This window comes from Misgurnus anguillicaudatus, chromosome 5 (assembly GCF_027580225.2).
Source record: "Misgurnus anguillicaudatus chromosome 5, ASM2758022v2, whole genome shotgun sequence".
NCBI classification, from domain to species: Eukaryota; Metazoa; Chordata; class Actinopteri; order Cypriniformes; family Cobitidae; genus Misgurnus; species Misgurnus anguillicaudatus.
This window is the reverse complement of record NC_073341.2, coordinates 17,278,544-17,303,223: the sequence shown is the minus strand read 5'-3', so window position 1 is coordinate 17,303,223 and position 24,680 is coordinate 17,278,544. Positions and strand designations below refer to the sequence as shown.

The window sequence follows — 24,680 nt, the reverse complement described above, 5'->3', positions numbered from 1 at the left end:
TAAGACATCCATCCATCCATCCATAAATCTATGCATTGTAGTCTAAAGAAGTGCATAGGAGAGATATTAAAGACTTGACACATAAATGTCAGGTGGAAACCGACAGTGCTTCCTCTGTTTACAGTGAACACATTCACTTTACCGCATGGTTTAAGGACGGATGTAATCCACCGTAAACCTCTCTGCACACAAATCCCCTAACACCAGATTATGGCACGAGACTGAAGGCATGCTTGGACTTACTTTAAAATTAAACTTACCATGAGAAAAAGACATACTGTACATGCAAGGTGACCACATTGAAAGAAACATGATTTTAGTGCATTACAATTAAACATACTGCCAATGTACAAGACATACTGTAAGAGAAAAAGTCGACAGTTACACACAAAAATAATTTTGTGTCATTATTTACTCGCATTCATGTCATTCCATGTTTAACTTTCTTGCTTATATCTCTTATTTTATAGTGTTTATTTTGTAATTATTGAGTTTAGCCACAGTCCAATTTCATTTTCATTGTAATATTCAACATCTTGTATTTCACACAAAAGTCATTTGGCTTTTCAGTGACATGAGGGTGTAAATTACCATTTTCAGTTTTTTTTGTTAACTATTCTCACAGTAATGCTGCCACATATATCAAAGTATCTATATATGTTTGTAATCCAATAATATTCATAACAAATTCATTAAATGTGGCACACAAGCCAAAGTAAGCCTCATGAATATTAAACCTGAATGTATTATTTAATCTATTATATAATGTATTGTTTGTGCCAGTGTTTCTCTTAGAAAATTATATTTTTGTGCCACTAGATGGAGTATAGTATTAGTTTTGGCTGTTGAAGGCTTATCTCTGCTAAACCACTTTCAGCATGCGTGATCATTAGACCTGCTGTTGCTTTCTGTACACGTTTAGACTTCATGCCAATGTAGCAAAGCCTTTGAAATCAGAAGTCACTCATCAGCTTGAGTCACTGCTGTTTGATCCTCTCTTCATACTCGTGCAGTGCTCTTTTACATCCATAATAAAACATGGTTGTGCCTCTAAAGTTTTCTGTTGCCTCATGAATGAATACATTTCAAAGCATCATTTGAAAACATAATTTGCAAAGAAACAAGAAACTAGACTTCAATCCAATTTATTTTCTCACACAAAGACCAGACATTATTGTCTGCTATTCTGCCTCTTAAATGTCTGGTAAGAATAGTGAGCTTTAGTGTATCTCCACTGTGCAAGCAACTCCAAGGTCATGGGTTTGAAACCCAGGGACAGTAAATATGAATAAAATAAATAAGATAAATATGTAAAAAAGTACCATGAACGTGCATCTTATAGTCCCGGATATGATATAATATGCCAACTGCTTACAGGATGTTGGACTTTTATCCCAATTCTCAGAAGACATGAGATTATGGTATGTAATCAAGTACTTGCCAACCTCAAAATAACTACAGATTACTTCAGATAAACTTTATTTCTTATGATGCAAAAATAATTCTGGTATTTGATGTGCTACAGTACGTTTAGGTATTGGGCAATACCGTACAGGAAATGTGATTGCTTGTGTCATGTTTTATTATTTACTGTAAAACTTTTTGTATTAATTGTCTTTATGTATATACTTTATGTCTTAGATGTTAAAGGGGACATTTTACAATACTTTATTAAGATGTTAAAAAGTCTTTGGTGTCCCCAGAGTACATATCTGAAGTTTTAGCTTATTTATAGATAGTTTATTATTGCATGTTAAAATTGCCACATTTTAGGTGTGAGCAAAAAATGTGCCGTTTTGGGGTGTGTCCTTTAAAATGCAAAATGACTAAATTATTTGCACTAAATGGCAGTGTCATGGTTGGATAGTGGCAATTAAGGGGCGGTATTATTTCAATACACTAAGTTACCTTTAATTCAATTCAATTTTATTTATATAGCGCTTTTCACAATTGATAATTGTTGCAAAGCAGCTTTACATGAGTAGATGTAGAGGAGAACACAGAAAATCAATAGATAATATAAGAAGTAGAATTTAGAGGCTAAGGCTAAACCGTACAAGCTAGCGTATTTATAATGTAACGTATACAGTAAAGTGCTAAGTTATGCCAAAGTTGGCTGACTCTCCCTGGGACGAAAAAACCCCTAGGAGAAAACCCATTGGGAAAAACTCCTAGAAGGACAAAAACCCTTGGGAGAAATTAATATATATTTATATAGATATAGTAGGGAAAGGAGGCAGGTAAGCGGATTAAACTGGTTCAGCCGGTGGTCGTTGGTCGTGCATCGGCTGGGCATCACATTGAAGGACAGCCAGTAGATCAGTGGTGTGATGACCTTCACAGCAACAGGAACTGGGTCTATTTGTCTCATTGTCCTCGGGGTCAAGGACGAGACAGGGAGACAAAAACAGAGTTCTATTAGCGTAGGGGCCGTTCGCATGTAATGCAAGTGTCATACATCATGGTGGTTTAAGTCAGCTCGGTTCCAGACAGGCTAACTATTGTGGCAATAGTATATTACCCATATGAGGTATGTGAGTACTTTGTCCTGGCCAAAATAACTACTGCAGGAAAAGTACATTTACTGGACATTTTATGTGAATGCTTTGTTAAAGAAGAATGTGTTAAGTTTAGATTTAAATTGATCCACTGTGAGTGACTTTAAGAGTGTTTTTAAACCACACAAAGGCTAAAACATGTTATTTTCTGGAAATATTTATTTTATAATTCCGTAAATTGCAGCTATAATTTCAGTAAAAAGTACGAAAGCTGTCACTGGGATGATGGTATCTTTTACAAAGGTCGTAATATGTACTATCTAGGTACAGATAAGTACCTTTGAGGTGCCAATATGTGCCTTTTGAAGTAATAATATGAACTATTAAGGTACAAATTGGTGCTTTTGTGTACCGCCACATTGACATGTTTTTTGCCTTTATTTCAGAGGGTGTAGATGCAAAAAATAACAATTTAAATGTTTATGTACATTTGTATTATTTTCTCAGCCTTTAAATTTAGAAATATTATTTTGGTTTATTATTGTGTCTTACCAGACCGTATATACAGTAGTATATGGATAAGAAATGGGTTTGTTTGAGGCATTAAGATAGGATTAACAAAATGTGTCAAACCAAGAACACAAACTTGACAAAATCTATTAATCAGTGACTGTTATTGTTTTTGTAGATTAACATTCTTCAATGAAAATTGTGATTTTATTCAAAGTATAGACCCCTTCACGGTTCACGTCACAGGCGGTTCCCACTGCGCATGTCGGGGTCAGAAAAGCCATTACAGCAGATTGAGTTGGGTATGATTCGGTATCGTCAAAAATGCCTACTTACGTCGTGGGCTGTGAAAATTGCAGTTTGACCCCATGCTGCGCGCGCACCCGATAGTCATTCAATGTTTACAAACCTTGAAGGGGTCTATAGTGCTTTCAAGATATACACTTTTTATCAGTATGTTTGTTTACAGTATATAACTACGGTATAACTTTAATTTCACCTACAGGAATATATTTTTTATTATTTCATCGAAAAATAAAGAAAATACGTCAATCTGCCTATATGGATGTTGACTTCCTTTTTATAAAAATCTTTTATGGAAACCGCTAGAATAGTACAGCTCTGCAAGACTGGTAGGTTAACTAGGGTTACTGAGGTGAGACCATGCATGCGTTTTTCTTTCCAGATTAAAGAATTGATTTAAAGCTGTTAAACCCTTGTAAACATGCACCCTTAGATCAGTTGTCTAATCCATCAGCTTTACCTTACATCGCATACCTCACTATGACCTCTCCTACTGTTTCTAAGAGTAGAGTCTGACCTCATGCTAACCTATAACCGGACTCAACCTTGACTAAACTATCATTGTTGATGAAAACTAAAAACTGATTTTGGCTGAAAGCAGCAATGCACAACATTAAGCGGCTTGTGTGGATTGTATATAGCCAAAAAGTGGCTCTTATCTGCAAGGGTTTGCAGTTCATCTCATTTATGACTCCTGCCAAAACTGAAATGGAAGGCAATGGCAAAGCCGCCCCATGCAGTGAACTCTTTGGGGTGAAGTGCCATGCTGCAGTGTTATCCCAATATCAACCATTTTTAATGATTTTAACATTGACCCTGTTTGATATTGATCTTTTTAAGTGCAACCAAAGATTAGTGGACAGTTCACATTGTGTATTATGTGGGATGTGATGTTAGTAAGAGGAAGGGCTTATCTAGATATCATAGCACATGGAAAGTATATGTAATTTTCAGAGTAATCATCTTATTATACACCTTACACAGCCTATGCAAATGAATAATGGCAAAATCATCCTTAGTGATGCTACAGTTGAGCTCAAAAGTCCCCCTTGCAAAATCTGCAAAATGTTAATGGTTGGTTTTTGTTTAAAGATCTTATTTTTATTTAGTAATACTTTTTAGAAGCTAACTAAAATCTTTACATGCAATTTTCACTGATCATCCTGTTCATCAAAGTATTGGTACCCCTGGGACTTAATGATTTGTTTTCCTACTGAGCATCAGTGAATGTTTGTATATTTAAAAGTTGTGTATTACTTATATGTAAGCATCAGTCATGTGAAATGGCTTGTTTAAGACAGTACAAAATTAAATGCAAACTGCAATTTGTGTGATCCCTTTTATTATTTTGCTGATTTTCTTGGGTGAGGGGGCTGTAAAATTATGAGCGCAACTGTATGCGCAAAAAAAATGTGAAGGGAGGTCAAAGTGCAACATTTGTATTAAAGGCCTAAAATGAGTTAAAGAGTCTTAAATCTGAAGTTTATCTTTTTATATTAAAGTACTATCCCAGCTTAATATGCAGTTTAAGCTATTTTTGGTCAGATTTTCCTGGAAAGTGTAAACACTGTGTCACTGTCAATACGTTTTTATCTGACCAATGACAAATAAGGAAAAGCTGTCAAAACAATTTTTGCTATTTCCATTTGGTCAAATTGATTGTGTAGAAATGACACACTTGAGTTCAGAAGTGATAATTAGACCAAATTTTCATTTTTTTTAATTTAATTTCTGCATTATATCTACCGAATTTAAATTATGATTTTGATCAAAACTGTTTCTAGCCTGAGATGACACTAAACAAATTATTGTCTGCTGCATATGACGCACATGCACGCATATAAATATATATAGCACTGGTGTTTCTGTGGATAATCTGTAATAGGTGGGATTTAGAGAGGGATGATCTGGGGTAAAGCACAGATTTGGGTGGAACATTCTCACAAATATCAGCTACTGACAAAAAAGCAGAGTAAAAACTGATAATCATACTCATATACAATCTTGTTAACAAGACCTCTGTGTGTTTTCATTAAACTTTATTATCCATTTTTCCTAAAACTCTTTGGGGCGGTTTCCCAGACTGGGCTTATCTTAGTCTCAGACTAAAATGCATGTTTGAGCTGTGTTTATTTAAAAACATCTTGCACTGACATATCTTCACATATACTAATGTCATTGTTTTGTCTAAAGATAAACACCAGTATTGTTTTTTGTAAGGTTAGTTTGCACAAACTACTTAAATGCCCTAATATAACTAAGTCCTATTTCTAGATCAATGCAAGCCCTGTCTGAGAAACCACCCCATAGATACATACAGTATATCAGGGACGTCGTTAGGCCTATTTTAGGGGGGCTGAAGCTACCCCAAAATGTTCCTAAGCCCCCCTAAATGATTATAAGAACAGTAAAATTTGATTTATCAAAAACCGTTTCCTCATTAATATTTAGACTCAACAAATGTTATATATCCAGCTACAAAAAACCATCTGACAAGTCGGCGATCGCTTCCGGTTGCCTGTATTAGTGATGGGTCGTTCGCGAACGAGCGGCTCTAAGAGCTGATTCTTTGTAGCGAACGAGCAGAGCCGAATCTTCAGACGCAGGCAGGGAAGCCGGCTCTTCTAAGGGAGCCGAGCTAGAAGAGCCGAATCTATGAAAAGAGCCGGACTGCCCTCACTAAAATGTAGAGCCCATAGCTATGTATATAAAGGCTAGATGGCTCGTCCGCGCTGCTGGCCAATTGAGTGCAACGTCCGCATTTTGGCGGCCATCTTACGACAGGGCGCTCGCTCACTCGTAGCATTGAGTTTTAATGATGCAGGTACTTTTAAATGACCATAACTTGCTTAATTTTTTACCGATTTTCAAACGGTTTGGTTTGTTATAAACGTCAAAGATGTACATATGACACTGCATACCTATACTAAAAATAAAAAATAAATTCATGAAACATGTTAAAGCATCCAGAATTATAGCCACGTTAATAACGTTTGTAAAAACCCAAACCGTTTGAAAATCGGTAGAAAATTGAGCAAGTTATGGTCATTTAAAAGTATCTGCACCATTAAACTCAATGCTACGAGTGAGCGAGCGCCCTGTCGTAAGATGGCCGCCAGGTGATGCCGTTAGGGACTCCGCCTTGAGCCATCTAGCCTTTATATACATATCTATGGTAGAGCCAGCGCTTGAACCGAAAGAGCCGAATCAATGGAAAGAGCCGGTGTTGTGTCGAAGTCTGTTCCCCCTATGTTCCCCCTATTTTTCCCTTCAGTGTAGTGTTTTTATGGCGTTTTTATCACGTTATAGGTTTTATTATTTATATATTTAAAGTTTTAATGGCTACTGAGATGTATATGTGTGCATTTCTGTAATGTATCTGTATTGTTCTTAATGGTAAGTCAATTATTTTTACAGTATGAATCATATTATATGTATAATATTTATTTAATTATGAATGCAAACATTACATTTTTAAAACAACCAGTAAAGGAAAAAAAAAGAAAAAGACAGGCTATATTTTAAAAGAAATACCCTAATAGAAAACTGTCAAATGTATGAAATATTTAGTAAATTGTATTATAAAATACATGATATTATGCCTTTTTAGTATAACCAATTCAAATCTTTAATCTTTCTAAATGTAACGTGATGAAAACGCCATAAAAGCACTACACTAAAGGGAAACATAGGGGGAACTGAGTTCGACACAACACCGGACTGCCCATCACTAATACACACGCTAGTACGCACGCTAATGGTGAAATAAAGATTGGTAAGTGTCGTGATACGGAGGAGTGAAATTGTAAGTTGTTTTTAATTACCTGCTGGCTGCTTACCTTTACCTACATTTTCTTGAGGTAAAGGAATGGGAATATTTTGGTTTGCTATGTCATGAAAAACGTTAGTCTTGCACAAGCAAAATACAAGAAATTGTTAACTTAGCAATCTAATCACAACTCTTTATTCTTTGCCAACAATATAGGCCTAATAATCTTTAAAATAAAATATCTCTAAAATAAAATATCGTAGGCTTAAGATGAGTAAATGCCCACACTCTCCACAGATACACATGTGAAACAAAAATGAAAGCAGTCATACAGTACATATTATACAGTAATCATTACTCCAAATCTTTTATTCCTTCCGCCATCAGGTTATTGTATTTATACAGTAGCCACTTTAAAAAGGATCCATATCAATAGCTTACCTGGTAAAATACTGCCTTTTTGTTGTTGATTTATATTATTCATTGTATTCATTTGGCAGAATAAATCATCTTTAATTGAGAAATGCTCAAACCTGTGTGTTGTCAAATATCACTATGACTTTAAAACTCTAGTTCTTGGGTTAAACTGTATGCAAGTCAAACAAAATTGCAATCTGATTGAACCTATCCACCATAGCATTCTGTGTGTGGACAACTTAATATAGAAATTAGATATAGTATGCTATTACTTTATCATACAGTTACAAAAGCATACAGATAGCATTTAAGTCATTGCTTATAGAATAACTAATCAGGAGCAAAGTCTGGCCTAAATTCCCCCATGCAGCTTTGATGTGTCTAAAAGCTAACGTTACAGTTACTTTTATTTAACAGAGTAGAAATGGAAGAGGAGGATATGTCTGTCATGTTTTACTTGTTAACATCTTGGTTTCTTGACTGGTTGTTGACATAATTGTAGCTCAGATGTGAGTGCAAAAATTTTGCAAACACAAGTTACAAATACTCTGTGGGCTGAGCCCCCCCTGTCTTCCAATCCTAGTGACGTCCCTGCAGTATATTCCTCTTTAAATACTGTATAAGAGCATAAGATGGAAGCTCATTGGTATGGTTGTGTTTCTTGTGCTATATAAACTGCCATACATCTGTGTCATGACATATAAACATCACTATTGTAATATTGATAAAGTACTCACCGCATTTGTAACATCTATTTGACCTTGTTTGATAGATTAGCCTCATTATGCTGAGGTTCAGCATGTATGCATTGATTTATGTCACATTACATTTCAATGCACACAATCCTGATGTCTAAACATCTATTTTAAGATCAGCAGTTTCTCTATATAAAGTTATTGTAGGATTTCTTGTGTTTTAGGTGTGTGTACTGAAAACCTAAAAGATCTACGAGTGTTTCTGTTGGTATGTGGACTCAGACGAGTTAAGGATCCTCTGTATCTACTAGAAGCTTTTTCAGGTATGTCAGTTATGATTGGTAAAATTCACAGTTTAGCCCGAATCACCAACTCATCTTGAAACATAAAACTGATGAGTTTCATGAACAGTTTCCTATTGGAGGACTCTTTAGGTTTTGAAATGTTAAAAAATTAATCTTATAACTTGATTGATGTGCTATAAAATTATATCTGACTAGATCAGTGTTCAACGTATCTGACATATGGGTGTATTGAGTATACATGTGTGTCTAATCATATATATTGATTTTATTCTCACAGAATGGCACATTCAAAACCCCATGGTGATCCTCATCATCATCGGTCCAAAGGTGAGCAAGAAATAAAGATAAAGAGTGCTAGAAAGTTTGAACAGACAAATATGGCCTGTCATTCATTTCTATGTGCTCTTTAATTTATTTTGAGACATTCATAGGTTTTGAAATGAATGGGGATACCTGATAAATATCAGTATAGAGACAGAGCGCAGCGCGTCACAACCTGAAAACCACGCCCACCGGGGGGGAAAGCAATCCAACAGTCTCCATTGACATTGTATTGCAAAAGGCCGCCTCCTTGTCATTTCTGGCTTATAACAAAAAACTGAATAATGCCTAAAAGCTGCTTTGGGACAATATGTACAGCTAACAAGCCAAAGAATACAGAAATAAGTTTTTATAAGCTGTCGAGCCGTAAAACCCAGTCTTTAAGGAGAATAAAGTGGATCGCCGATTACGTTTCCCCCTATTGGACGCAGCTCCACCAATAGGAGCACCATGAAAAGCCGCCTGCCTCCATTTCCGTGTCCAAACGCTCGCCCTTTGAAGTCGACAGCTTACAAAAAAATATTTATTTATTTTTTTGGCGCGTTAGATGTACACCTTGTCACACAGCAGCTTTTAGGTATTATTCTGTTTTTAAGTTTAATCTGTAAATAAGTTTTTATAAGCTGTCGACCCCAAAAAACGAGCGTCTAAAGACACAAAAATGGACACAGGCAACTATTCATAGCACCTCCACTAGTAGAACTGCGTCCACTCGGGGGAAACGTAGTCGGCGATCCACTTTATTCTCCTTAAAGGCTGGGTTTTACGGCTCGACAGCTTATAAAAACTTATTTCTGGGTTCTTTGGCTTGTTAGCTGTACATATTGTCACACAGCAGCTTTTAGCCATTATTCAGTTTTTTGTTATAAGCCAGAAATGACAAGGAGGCGGCTTCTCGCAATACAAACTCAATGGAGACGGTTGGATTGATTTCCCCCCCGGTGGGCGTGGTTTTCAAATTTGCATAACGGCGCTCTGTCTCTATTTCATACAAAGTCTTTACATGCTAGTCAAAGCCTCATGCGAGATCTTATTTATTAAAACAGTGTATGATAAAAATAAATTCAAAGACAGGGGTTAACTCTTCTGTTGCTAACAACAAGGGTCATATCAGACCATACCAATATAGATGCTATTGTCTTATATCCCAATGGGAAAAAAATACCGATATATTACCAAAACTATAGAGCCCAGCCCTTACTATTCATTAAGCCAATCACAGTCCATAACTGAACTGAATCTAGTTTAGATATGCAAATTAAGACAGGAATGAATTTCCATGCTGGTTTATGTTGATTATTGCTTATTTAAGTTTGTTATAGATGGTGCACAAGCCTAGCCATGCTATCACTACATTTAAGGGTACCACAATTTGATTTTAATGATAGCGGCAGGTGGACACAGTTCTGTAAACTGCAGCATTTTTCCAACTTGAAGCGGTTAGGTGTGTATTTGAGAAATGAGTGCTATGATGATACCCATGTTGCATTTCTCCCTTTCATATAAGGACTATGAATTTGAGGTGAAAGAGTTTTTGGAGGAAAAAAATCACATTAAAGTCCGATATTAAAGTGCAAGTTCGGTATTTCACACTTAAAGCCCTGTTTTCAGATTGTTTGTGATGAGGTAGAGCGGTTTTGACTGGGGTTTTGACATGTGCGGCTGCCCCGAGAGTTTTCGGGTGTTTGTTGTTTCACCTCCCACCACTACAATGGGTTTATAGGTGCACAGGAACAATCCTTTCTAAAATGCATTAAACTTTCGTTTACAAAGACGTGAAACTCAGCGAGTGGTCAGGGGTGTTCACTGATATGCTCACACAAAAATCCCTGCAAAAGATGCATTCCAACAGGTTTTAATCGTAGTTTGTCCAACTCCATTGACTTGTATTAGATGTGCTGTGAGGTACGGTATTACTCTGCCGCCAGGAACGTTGTTTCTATTCTTGCAATTGGCAAAGGCGGATTATCGCCACCACCTGGGCTGGAGTGTTTATTATTCAAGCTCTCAACGGAAGAATGTACGGATGTGAGGCGTTTGGAAAAATAGGTCCACAAGTTTACAACGAATGGTAAAACACCTGTTGGAAAGCATATTTTGAAGCGATCCCCGTGTGAGCACATCAGTGAACACCCCCGACCACTCGATAAGTTTCACGTCTTTGTAAACGAAAGTTTAATGCATTTTAGGAAGGAGTGTTCCAGTGCACCTATACAGCCATTATAGAGGTGGGAGGTAAAACAACAAACACCCGAAAATTCTCGGGGCAGCCGCATATGTCGAAATTTCTGTCAAAATTTCATCATAAACAATCGAAAAACAGGGCTTTAAGTGTAAAATGCTGAACTTGTCCTTTAAATGTGTTGTCACACCAGAACAAAAATGTGCTATTAACCACCCAGCTAAATTTGAATAATGAAAAAACAAAAAGTAAATCAAATCAAACGTCAAATAAACATTGGGGGTGTGTCCACTGTTGCCATTGACGCCCGCTCGCGGGAAAGCTGCCATCTCTCACAACTTTCAAATATCTCTACAACCTGAATGGATGCTCATGATTGTGTTAGGGGCGTGGCCATGCTTGGTGGCTCAAGTGCGTCATTGAGTCATGATTCATGTCATGATTATTCGGCACGCCCAAAAATCCTGTACTCAGAAATAGTGAAAAACTGTTTAACTCCAAAATTCAGTACTACACAATTCAGTAGTCATTGTAATGTATTTCAGCAATACATTTCTAACATTGATAATGTGTTTAGGAACAGTTCTTTGAATTTACTTTACACAGATTTTGTCATGTTACATTTAATCTGGCTTCCCCCAATATTTTAATTTGTGCGGCCTCTAAAATGTTTTCAGTGCAGGAAAATCCCTTAATAATCCACAAGACTTCCTTTGCACCATAACACTTTCTTTGTAAAGCAGCTGTGTTAGTATTGGTGCACCAGATCTTTGTGCAGATACCAAGGTAGCGATAATTGGATGTAGCAACGATAACAACATTAGCTTCCATTAATCTGGATTTATTAGAGGTATTTAGGGGCTCACGAGTACTGGAGCAATGAATCATGGAGGGATTGTAGCTGGGTGGAGTTGTGAAGAGGGTCTGGTACAAGCTGGGGACTGTCAGCAGTGTTAGTAAAGGAGTTAGCTGCTAGGAGCTAATGGCTAACCCGTGGCAGACCATCTGTCACTTCAGGTTATGTGCCAAGCAATTCTGCCAAGCCTGAAGCGAGGTCATCATCCCTCTTTGGGCAGAATCAAGCCAGAATTGTCACAGACATGGTCAGATATTTGAAAGAAAGAGATTTAGAAGATGGGGAACATTTGGGGAATAAGTCAAAAGAGTAGCAAAGCACATTCGCGACTTCAAATAGTTTTCTTTGTCTTATGTAGTGTTTCCATGGTTTTAATTGTAGAAACTTGAATAAAAATGTTGTACTTTAGGGGCATTAAGGGTGATTTGCTGGTTTGAGACTTATTAAAACCAGCAGACCTGCTCAGACCTTCTCACATTGGCTTCAGTGTTCCTTCCTTTGCTCCCAAACTTTATTAATACAGTACCATCTGTGTTTTTATGTGACATATTTCTACAGTTTCCCCAAACACAAGCCCCCTCACATTTTGAGCTCCTGTGACTTAATCACAGACATGCAATGATTTCTTCTGCCACAAACTGACTGTTATGTTGGGATTTTTCGTTGAGTTTCACACATCAGGTGGATACACTTTTTCCTTTTCGTGTCTATATGTGTCTCCAGTGATGTTTTCTCTTTTGAGTGCGATTGGCTCACGGCAAACTGACAATACTGTCAACATCTTAGCTGTGTTGTGTTTCTTCATTTGATAAAAATATCTGGAGAGTGGTGTAAGATTGATTGTTTTGTTGGGGGTGGAGCACATGTCGATGGCTTCAAATTTTATGTTTTTTTTTTTTTTTGCTCTGCCTATGCTGGGTTGCTTCATCCTGTTCAAATATATTTTTACAGACATCCTTACGAGAAACAACAGGGTTTAGGATTTATTCATAGCTATGTAGATCAATTGACCTAATTGAACTTAAATTAATATAATTTGTGTATTATTCTCTTAATTCTACCCAAAATATATTTGACCTCCCATACAAAGAGTGATAAAATTGCATTTCCTGTGGCAAGATCAGATTTTCTCTTAGCAAGTAGCCCTAACCAGTAATCCCAAATTTTCACATGGCATTGGATTGAAATGTGCATCATATATCGCATTTCACGTGGGAAAAATGAATAGGCAGATAGTGGAATCCAAACAAACAGGATTTGTTCAGATGCTCTGCCTCGCTCACGGTCTTTTCTCATCTTTGACCTAAATTGCATGTGCTGGGACCACCGCGGTCAGCTAATACACGCAAAGCCTTCATCGTAATGAATCAGATTGAGCAACAACCCCATCCTGACCCTAATCTCACCAAATCTATGGGATTTTCAAATGCAGTTTTTTCTCCCGCAGGACAACTGGCCATGTAGGAAATTATGATCAGTATGAAACGTTGTCTTGTCCACACGCCATGATTTGGTATTATTGACAGTATTTTACAAAGTAGATGAGAGGCTGGAAAAACAAGCAAGAGAAAAAAATAGCAACTTGGGATTTGTGTTCTTTATTGCTTATGAGCAAAGATAAGCCATAGGAACTTTTGTGTAATAACAAAATTCTCATTTCTCATTACAGCGTGATCTGAACTAACTTCAGATTTAGTGGCAATTTCATGTTTTTATTTTTTTACAGCACGTGTGAGAGTCCAGACTAAAAACTTGCGCTGAAACTCAGTTGTGCATTGATGCTTGTGTTTCACTGAATAAGAGTTAATATTTTGACTGCGATATTGGCCAGATTTCATACTCATCATTACAAAATTCAGTATTGCTTAGTTACAGAAAAGATGTTTAAAAAATAAAACCTTTAAAAGAGCCAAAAGATATTTTATTTATTGCTTTAAGACCAATTGTGCAGGTAAAAGTAATACTGTTTGTGTAAGTACATCAAACACAAAACTCTGGATGTTTTTCAGCTTACTATTCATTTAATATTAAATATAAACTTTTTCTCTCTCTCAATACACACCTTCTAAAAGATTTTTAAGCCCACAGTGTTTGGTAAAAAATGGACAAACTGGGTTGTAATTTAAACTGCTGAGTTGTTTGAACTCAAGAAGATTTTTTAACATTGTTGACTTATTAGGTCAAATATAAAATGTTTAGGTTCATTTAACCCAACAGATTGGTTCGTCCCTTTTTTGACCCAAAGTTAGGTTGAAAATAACTCTTCTAAATTCTATCCTAACTTCCTTTTGCAAGATAGCACAGTGCGACTTATGAACTTTGCTTTTTTTGTATTTCATTTTTGAGTTTTTATTTTAGTTTCTGAACTATATTATATTATATTATATTATATTATATTATATTATATTATATTATATTATATTATATTATATTATATTATATTATATTATATTATATTATATTATATTATATTATATTATATTATATTATTAAATTACATTTAGTGCTGGGCAAAGATTTATCACGATTAATCGCATACAAAATAAAAGTGATTTTTTTTTGCATAATATATGAGTGTGTGCTGTGTGTAATTATTATGTATATATAAATACACACACATTCATGTATGTATTTAAGAAACATTTACATGTGTATATATATTTATTAATATTTTTATATATTCTATATGATAATTATAATTATATATAAACCAAAAATTTCTGAAATGAATATATGTATGTGTGTGTGGTTAAATAAACATAATAATTACACACAGCACACACACATATATTATGCAAAAAAAACACTTTTATTTTGTATGCGATTAATCGCGATTAATCTTTGCCCAGCACTATTTCTTATATTATATTACATTATATTATATTATATTGTATTATATTATATTATATTGTATTATATTATATTATATGTTTGTGTTTTTTGTAAATGTTTTGTATTAAATAATTGATGTCTCTCTATAGATAGATCCAGTGTTTACTGCAGAGGTTGAGGAAAGTGTTAAGAGGTAAACATCTTTATCTGATCTTTTCTGCTTTGATCTCCATCTTTCCCTGAAACACTAATCTTCAAATCTTGGTTCTTTATTACTGCCACTAAAAACTCACACATACTCGCATTTCTCTGGTTTTGTGTGTTTGTGTATGTGCGTGTGTGTAGATCTGTTGGAGTGTTTCTAGCAGCTGAATTGAGTAAAGAGGAGCTGCATGCTGCCATGCAGAAATCCTTTACTCTGGTAAACTCTTCTCTCTCTGAGGGAATGTCTGCTGCTATATTAGAGGTTTGTAACATCTGTATTTTATAAAGTAAACAGAAATATATGTTTTACAGCCGGTATATCTGGCTTTAAACAGTATAGACTGCTGGTGGTATTGCTTGGGTTGTGCATTCATTATTTATTATTTTATTTATTTAAACTTTATTTAACCAGATGATCTCATTGAGATTTAAAACCTCTTTTTCAACAGAGACCTGGCCGAAATTGCAGCATAATTATCAGTACATAATTACACATTACACAAGCACCAAGCATACACACAACAAGAAGTAACATTTAAGATCCTTAAAATACATAAACAATTAACATTAGACTACTTAAAATACAATATCTCTACCATAACTTTAAACGATTTAGTTAATTTAAAAACAGTGACAACAATTTATGACATCTTTTTCAGAAACTTTCACGCGTTGTTTAAATTCACCAAAAGAAATTATAAGGTTTCATTTGTATTGACACAACAATTGAGCATAAAAAGAAAAATATATATTTTATTGTAAAAATTACTTATGTTTATTATTTGCCATGTTAAATGACAACATGTATTTGTGCAAACTTGGTCCATGTTATCTTTGCATGATTTGAGGATGTTCAGAGATCACCTTGTGTCCTCCAGTGAAAGCAAATCTGACCTTTGTGCAAAGTAAAGCATTCACTATATGATTTACAGTATTATAGCAATATTTAAAATAAAAAGCTGTTGTAATCTATTTTAATTTTGGAATATAATGCATAAAATGTCTACTACCTATATAAAGCAGAGCTTGGGAATCCTGTTTTATGAAACAATAGGTTTGTTTTGGCAATGGCCATTATTGGCAGTGGTGTCAAAAGTATTCATATTCATTACTCAAGTAGAAGTATAGATACTAGGGTTTAAAAAGACTTTTGTAGAAGTTGAAGTATCAACTCAAGCCCTTTACTCAAGTAAAAGTGAAAAAGTACTGGTTTCAAAACTACTTAAAGTATAAAAGTAAAAGTAATGTAAGGAAAAAAAATGTCATTACGGAAAAAAGCCTAGGCTCCGCCACAGGGGCCTATTGTGCACTACCCTATCTCCTCTAAAAAACGTTTCTAAAGGCCATAATAACTAAAGTGTTATATTAAAATGTTAATGTTAAAAAATGTGGGATGCACTCGGGCCAGTGGTATGCAATGTCCGTCCTGGAGTGCCGATGTTTTTAGCTCCAACCCTTATAAAACCTTGGCTACCTGTAGTTTCAGGTGACTTTTTCAGGGGCTTTTGATTAGACCTGGAGCTAAACACTGCAGGACATCAGAACTCCATGTTGCCTACCCCTGCACTAGGCTATCTGTTTCAACTGCATACGGTATATGCCCATTAAAAATGAACGCATTTTAGAACAATGCAAACAAGTACATTAAAGCAGTGGTTCTCAAACTAGGGGTCGCGAGATGGTGCCAGGGGCCCCAGTTTTATAATATTTCATGAAATTCTTTACTTTATTATAAATTCTGTGTAATTAAACCTCAGAAAAATAAGGCTACTAAACAAAAGCAATACATTGTATAATTTAATATGTTTTGTTTAATTCAAATTTTATGTTTTAGAATGTTTTATGTCATACATTTTCTTTGGGGGGGGGGGGGCTGCGAAGGAATCCACTGTACACAAGGGAGGCCACAAAAAAAATGGTTTGTATACCACTGCATTAAAGAACCTTATATGTGTACTACTGAGCATTATATATAAATATTAAGTATTGTAATGGTGCAAAAAGTCAAACTTCAGAGCAGGGCCGCTGCTGGCCAAACTTTTACAGTGGTGCCCTCTTTAGTTAAAAAACAACAAACTATAGTATGTGTGAGGATAGAAATATGCTATTGTTATCATTTATAATTGTATTTTGACAGCAACACTAACTACAATTACACACATATGCAATTATATATTAAAGCCTATATTTCTGCATCTGTCCCAGTGTAGCTAATGGACTTCAGCTTAATCTAATGTGACAAAGCTGATCTTACATGTCAGTATAAATCCAAGTAATTTTGAAGACTGTCTTTCTTGTAAGTAAATTAAAAGTCAGGTTTAAGGAAACAGCTGATGTCTATTAACAAAAGCAAACGTTGGTATGTATGGTTATGTGTTTGATTGATTTAACACTCAAACATTTAGCTAAGTAGGTTTTGTTAATGCAAATAAAATTTAGGGCAGTTATTACAAAACAACAATGTCTTTGGCATAGATATCTTTGCCATGTTTCAAAACGCAACGCAGCACAATGTCATTTAAGTTGAACAACTGAAGTTACATGATATAAATTGGTGCATTGTTATGCTATTTAAATCACACAGATGGATTGGTGTCAGCAGCCAGCTATATATTTACACAGGCTTGTGAATGTGAACTGACCTGAAAGTGATCCGCGAGTTTTATTTCGTACTTTCCATTTGAAGGCAGAATGCCGCGTTCTGTTACTGTACAAACGGATGGCGGATGATATCAAAGCATCGCGAGGGGAGACACTCTGCATGCTTTCTAATCGCTCTCGCGGTTCTTTTATGTTTATCTTTGCAGCGCTATCAAACAAACTTTTGATCATCTGCAGTCAGCTGGGGGGGCGGGGATTGCGTACGGCGGGGATTGCGTACAAACCAATAGGGTGTCGGTATGGTGTATGTTTATACTTCTCATCCAACCACAATCGCATTCATCCAGATGATGCAATTTATCAAGATAGGTTTACGCTGACAAGCCGGAATGTAAAAAAAGAAAACAAGCAGAAATTAAAAGAAGTAACGAGGCGATTTTTGAAATGTAAGGAGTAGAAAGTACAGATAATTGCGTGAAAATGTAAGGAGTAGAAGTAAAAAGTCGTCTGAAAAATTATTACTCAAGTAAAGTATAGATACCCAAAATATCTACTTAAGTACGGTAACGAAGTATTTGTACTTCGTTACTTGACACCTCTGATTATTGGTAATGATATCATAGCCACAATACTGCCATTGAATATAGACAGATGCAGATCTAGTAAATCTGTGTTCAGGCTGACCAGATTAGTTTAAACCACAGTGGGATTAAAGTGCTAAATAGCTGTTATAGTCATTTCCCTAATAGATCCACATATCTTTTTTACTATACCCCACATATATGAACTAGATTAAAATGATTCCTAGAAAGGACCAAAGCTTTTAAAGTAAAGCAGTGTGTTTCAAAAGTTCAAAAAATGTCCTTGCTTTTTAATAAACTGGAGCACTTGTAATGCTAAGATCCCAGGTTCAAATCCCAGAGAAAATGCATGTTGATAAAATAAATACCTTAAATTCACCAAAATCACTTTGAATAAAGCCTCTGCCAAATGAATAAATGTAAATGTCCAGAAGTCCAATAATGTTAATGTATTTCAATCTGGTGTCTTTAGGCAATGGATTTAGGTTTGCCTGTTTTAGCGAGGGATATTCCAGGAAACACTGCAATAATAAAGCATGAGGTCACAGGTCTGCTGTACTCCACCCCTCAGGTAAGGTTTTAAAATGTTTGATTTATTAGAAAGAGTTTAAATCTTTAGATTGAAATCATATCACAATGCTTTTCATAAACGTTTGTAAAGAGATTTCCATTTAAATCTTATTTAACTTCCATATTCATTTGTTTATACCTGCAATATGACACTTTCAGGAAGAGGAATTTTCATTATCAGTAAGCATTAAGTATTAATGAAGAAATTTTTATGAATTTAGGATACAGGAATTGTAACTGTAGGAAACAGTGTGTCAAATTACCTCAATGTAAAAGTTAAAAGAGATTCTAAGTTTGATGTGAAGTTACACTTTATATCAAGTCCTCTATGTGCTGGTGCCTTAAGCTATACCCGCACAATCTGAAAAAACGTACAAAAGTTGTAACTGGGATGGTACCTTTAAAAAGGTCCTTATTCATGAATATCAGCTGACGTCATTCACATTTCAAACTTGTCTTCCGCCATTTTGAGTACCTGAAGTGGTCACAAAAGAACTAGAAGCTATACCTTCAATATGTTGTGAGCATCAAAATCGCAATTTTTACAACACTAAGTAGGCTCAACACAACATGATACTTTGTTCGAAGTATCACCTGTGTCTCTACACATTTACTCCAGAATTTAGAACATTGTTTGTTTACACAGATTTTACTAAAAAGAAGGTTTTGCACAACTGACTTTGGTTGTTTAGGTGTGAGCTCGCCGCCATCTTGCCAGTCAAGAGGTATCGACGTTAAGGAGGGAGGAGAGTAAAGATGGATATCTCCTATTGACCTTCTAGTTGAAAAAGGAGCCTCATATAAGATTCGCATTTGGAAATCGATTCTTTATGTCTGGCAAAGATGGCGAGCGGACACCACAACAGCCAAAGTCAGCCGTTCAAAACCTTTCCTTTTAGTAAACTCACAAACAATCTTCTCAATGCTCGAGTTTATGTGTAGAGATCCAGGTGATACTTCAAGCAAAGTTTCATGTTGTGTCGTGCCTTCTTATGTTGTAAAATAGTGGTAGTTCGGTAGCAGCAGACAGTGGCTGGAAGAACGCATCACAGATCAAGTAGGCATCACACCCTAACCAAGATATTTTTGTTAAACGAGCATTTCTTTTCATGACAGTCGAGGTGCGAAATGTTGTCTTTCGTAGCCATTTACCGTATCCATAAGAATCATAGACATTAAAAGATAAGAAATCCGTAAATCGTAGCAAGCTAGCCAATGCTTGTCAGTAGCCTACTGGTACTCTGTAGGTACGCAAGATGGCGGCAGGCAACTGGAATGACGTAAAAGGTCACATGACTGATATTCATGAATACAGAATGTAACCTTTAGGTAGTGTACTTTTTGAAAAGGTACTGCCCCAAAGACAACTTTCGTTCCTTTATGTACCCGAAAGTGCAGTTTAGGTTCTTGGTAAACCGATTAATTGACATTCAATGTCAGCTAAAGAGGTCAGAGAGCAGAACTTCTATCCATAAACCATTCTGCTCCACTGAACAATTTTTCACCATCCATTTAAGTTCAACTCATCATAGGCATTAAAAGCAGTAACATTAATGTAGCTGTATAATATACTTCAGTTCAATTGCTTTGGCTGAATGAACACAATGATTTGTACAAAACTCAGATAGAGAATTTGTAGAGATGAAAACCTACAGTATTGATACAGTAAACTACCACTGAGTTACAAAAAAGTCAAGTAACCAATCCTGTTTGTTTGTGACAAAATAAATCAGCATAAATGGATTTTTCCTTAACCTTAAGTTTTATCTGATGACTTTAAAGCTTATAGACATGCATGTGTGTGCTGTGCTAAGCCTTGACCTCTGGCTTTATAAGTGGTTAAATTAAAGCTTTAGGGCTCTTTAATCATGCAAAATCCAAAGATCCACTTGTGAAAGCTTAAAAGATCAAACTCTGATGACTACTGTAGTTGTGTGGTTCACACAACTAATGTAGGAAATTATTACATGCATTAAACTACTTATTACTTATAATAAGTAAATAAACGGACATTAGAATTTTGATTACAGTTAAAATAATTTTATTTAAAGGAAACTACTTATTTAAAAGAGCAGCAAAATAAAATCTTACTGATGTCATCTTGGTATTATTTTATGTTAGTAGAGTATTAGCAACTTTTACAGCCCATTCACAACCCACCATTTACACTCGGGTTTCATCATAATGTTGTACTGTATCGCGGTCAGAAGCCCCATGTTGTGGGCAACACTTTTATATGACACAAAGGCTGCTTCACATGACTTTTTCTTCAGGTTTTTGTTATTCCGCTGAGCTGAAAGAGAGCCTGATAGGCTGTCTATCACATTAATGTAAAGCCTGGCAGCTGACGGTGTTTTAAGTCAGTTTAGAAGGAGTCAAAATCACACATGGGACTCTGTGTTAAAAATGTATAAATTGGTTTAGAATAAAATTACATCAAGGGTAAAGATCAAAGCTGTTTAAGCTATTTATAGATTCATAGATTTTTTATGGTTTTAATGTTATTTTAATAGACAGTGACCGTAGACTTCCATTTGTGTCATTAAGAAATCAAACCACTTTAATTGCATAAAGCACTTAAAAATGTTTAATATACCTAAAAGCATAATTCAACACCTATTTACACACTTTTGTAAGTGTTTTAGCATCACATTGGTACAAATCATAAATCAAGACTCTCATAATAAATTAGTAAACAAAGCTGTCTGATGTCATAGCCTTTACAAAATTAGCCATAGTGTTTTGTAATAACCATGTTTATATGTGTTGATTACCACTGGGTTAACCCCTAACCCTATACAATATGATCGTGTACAGTATATGTAGTTGAGCTGCAGTTGAAGATGTAAAAGTATAAATATGAAGCCATATGCTATTGTCCTCAACTTCTGGGATGTATGTTTGATAATAGTAAAATCTAGGATATCATTAAGTAGATTGCATTTGCCTAAATGTAATAATATCAAACAACCATATATCTTGTGTAATGGGCAACAGGAAATTTAAAGAAAGAGGTTAAAACACAGTTCAATGTTCTTGTTTCCACAGGAATTTGTAAGCATGTCTAAACAACTTCTGAATGATCGAGAGCTCCAGGAAAGAATGGTGAGAAATGGAAAGAATTACATTAAAACATATCACAACCTCATGAAGGAGAGAATCACCTATCAACAGCTAGTGGAGTCTCTTCATTGACAGCACGATGGGATGAATGTTTGTCTCAGGTCTTTTTATTCAACTGTCTTTGCTACACTTGAGAATGAGATCTGAGTTATCTTAGTAGAGATTATGAGTGGACAACTGCATTTAAGCTGGAAATGCAAACCTTAACCAAGACTGCCAAGACAATGACGACGTTTGTCTCTGATTCGGATAAACAGGGAAAGTGGTTGTGTAAGTTTATTTATATTGCACCAGTAATGAAAGGGACAAAACTGTTACTGTAAATTTACTCTAGTAAAAAGTAAATATTTAAGAATGGTAAATGAGTAGGATATTATCAATGATATTTATAAGGCCAGATCAGAAGTACAGTACAAAGGGAAGCACCACTGGTTACATAAACACCAGGATCAATTTTATGTCCAGTGATTTATTTGCCAAAAGTGGTACTTTTAATTAAGTCTTTTAATGTTATTATATACTGTAAATACAGCTGGTATTTGTCATTATTGACCGTTTGTTGGCTGAACCTCAAAATCTGTGAAAACAGATTATTACTATTATAAAAGCCTAAATAAGGGAACTTTTAATTTTATTTGCTGTACAAATAATTTTTAATATACACATGTTGGTTTGTTCTGCTTGAAGAAATTGTATCATTTTTCAACCTGGAATGTTTTTTTTTTTTGTGTAGGGATTGAGGTCAAGAGATACGTTTGTTTCAAGGTTTGGCTAAAATCTATAAATATTTATTCTGTAAAATGCTAGCTAAGACTTTGTCTTTACATCTTAAGCAAAAATGTCTTTAGCAAGAATGACTGTATCTCCATTTGTTTTAATTTTATATATGGCACAATGCAATGAAATGTAAACTTTTGTATACAAACACTATTTTTATTTGTTCTCACTGTTGTTATTGCCCATACTGAGCATTTTAAAAGTAATAAAAGTGTGTATAAAACTGTAACACATCCTGCATGTTTACACCACAGACATACAGTACTGTGCAAAAGTCTTAGGTCACCGTTAGATTTGTTGTTGTTGCAATTGTATAGTGATCATTATATATAATTATTTCTCAGTCTCTCTATTAGAATGCAACCAAAAAATACAGGAAAAGTGTATGTAGTATTAAAAACTGTATAAATGCTGAAGTGTCAAGCTAAACTACCCTTACACTTGAGCTAGAGCAGGCAACTGCAGGATATCCTAATCCTAAATGGAATTAAATCCCCATTTGAAATTTATAATTGAATGATGTCAGGACTTTAGATTCCTCAAAAAAAAAAAAACAACAACACAGAACGGATGTGTTAAAACAACATAAATGTGTTGTCCCAGAACCCACACATCTCCGTGTTATTATTGGAACAACACATTTTGTGTTACTTTTAACACAACTTGTGTTTTATTTTAACACAAAATCAACACAAAATGACACATAATGTATTAAAATGACACATGATGTGTTAAAAGCATAACAAAAAAAATTGTAAAAACACCTCAATTGCATGATTTGTTTAATGCCAAGAGAGGTCACACTAAATACTGACTGATGCCCGAAGAAGACATTTAGTTCTAAAAATTGTTTTGTTTTTTAAATTTGTGTACATATTTTGTGTACGGTTTGTATCTTATTAAAAAAGAGTGAAACATTAATATGGATGGACATTAAGGGCTCATCTTACACCCGGCGCAATGCATGACGCAAGTGTCTTTTTCGCAATTATCATTTTCTCATTTAGCACCACGTTGTTTAAACAGCAAATGCATTTGCACCCATTATTGCATTGCCATTTTGAGGCAACTAAAATAGACTACGCCATTGACCAGCTAAAACCTGGTCTAAAGTCTATTGTGCAATAGTGCTTTTGTTATTTAATGAGCGTGTTAGAAATATGCGCCTACACTGTAAAAAATATTTTTGTGATTAAGTTTTCTCAACTTATTTTTTTATGTGGACATAACTAAATTGTTTTAATTGTTCACTTGACAATACATTTTAAGTTCATTCAACTTTCAGGACAAATAAACAAGTATAACTGTTGTTTTAACTGAAAAATGCAAGTTCTAACAACTACAGTTTTTTTGTTTATTTTACTAACTTTGAAAAGTGTAGCTGACAAATTATTAAGTAATATGAACTAATTTCAGTAAGTTGGGTAAACTCCTGATTTAAGTTCAGCAAACTGAAGTGAAGTTTTAAAATTACATAAATTAAGTTCAGCAAACTAAAGTATAGTTTTCAAAACTACATTGATTAAGTAAAGTTAACTAAAGTGAAGTTTTCAAAACTACATTGATTAAGTTAAGTTAATTAAAGTGAAGTTTTACAAACTACAATGATTAAATAAAGTTAACTAAATATGAAGTTTTCAAAACAACATTGATTAAGTTCAGCAAACTAAAGTTTTACAAACTACATTGATTAAGTAAAGTTAACTAAATTGAAGTTTTCAAAATTACATTGATTAAGTTCAGCAAACTTAAATGAAGTTTTCAAAACTACATTAAGTAAAGTTAATTAAAGTGAAGTTTTTAAAACTACATTGATTAAGTAAAGGTAACTTAAGTAAAGTTTTCTAAACGACATTGATTAAGTAAAGTTAGCTAAAGTGAAGTTTTCAAAATTACATTGATTAAGTTCAGCAAACTAAAATGAAGTGTTCAAAATTACATTGATTAAGTAAAGTTAACTAAAGTGAAGTTTTCAAAACTACATTGATTAAGTTCAGCAAATTAAAGTGAAGTGTTCAAAATTACATTCATTAAGTTCAGCAAACTAAAGTGATGTTTTCAAAACCACACTGATTAATACTTTATCCGCTTACAAAAATCATCACATTTTATTTTTTGTCACCATACTTACTGGTG

The 24,680-nt window shown here is 34.8% G+C and overlaps 1 protein-coding gene across 1 annotated transcript in view; it reads left to right on the top strand.

Moving 5' to 3' along the window:
- The window catches only part of glt1d1 (glycosyltransferase 1 domain containing 1), a 34,924-nt gene extending 12,151 nt beyond the window's left edge, over window positions 1–22,773 (top strand). The window contains exons 7-12 of the mRNA XM_055167357.2: window positions 8,417–8,515; window positions 8,775–8,824; window positions 14,838–14,881; window positions 15,034–15,154; window positions 18,547–18,645; window positions 21,693–22,773. Coding sequence (XP_055023332.2) covers window positions 8,417–8,515; window positions 8,775–8,824; window positions 14,838–14,881; window positions 15,034–15,154; window positions 18,547–18,645; window positions 21,693–21,839 — 560 coding nt within the window. The 3' untranslated portion in view covers window positions 21,840–22,773. The remainder of the gene's footprint in view (window positions 1–8,416; window positions 8,516–8,774; window positions 8,825–14,837; window positions 14,882–15,033; window positions 15,155–18,546; window positions 18,646–21,692) is intronic.
- The last annotated feature ends 1,907 nt before the right edge of the window (window positions 22,774–24,680 follow it).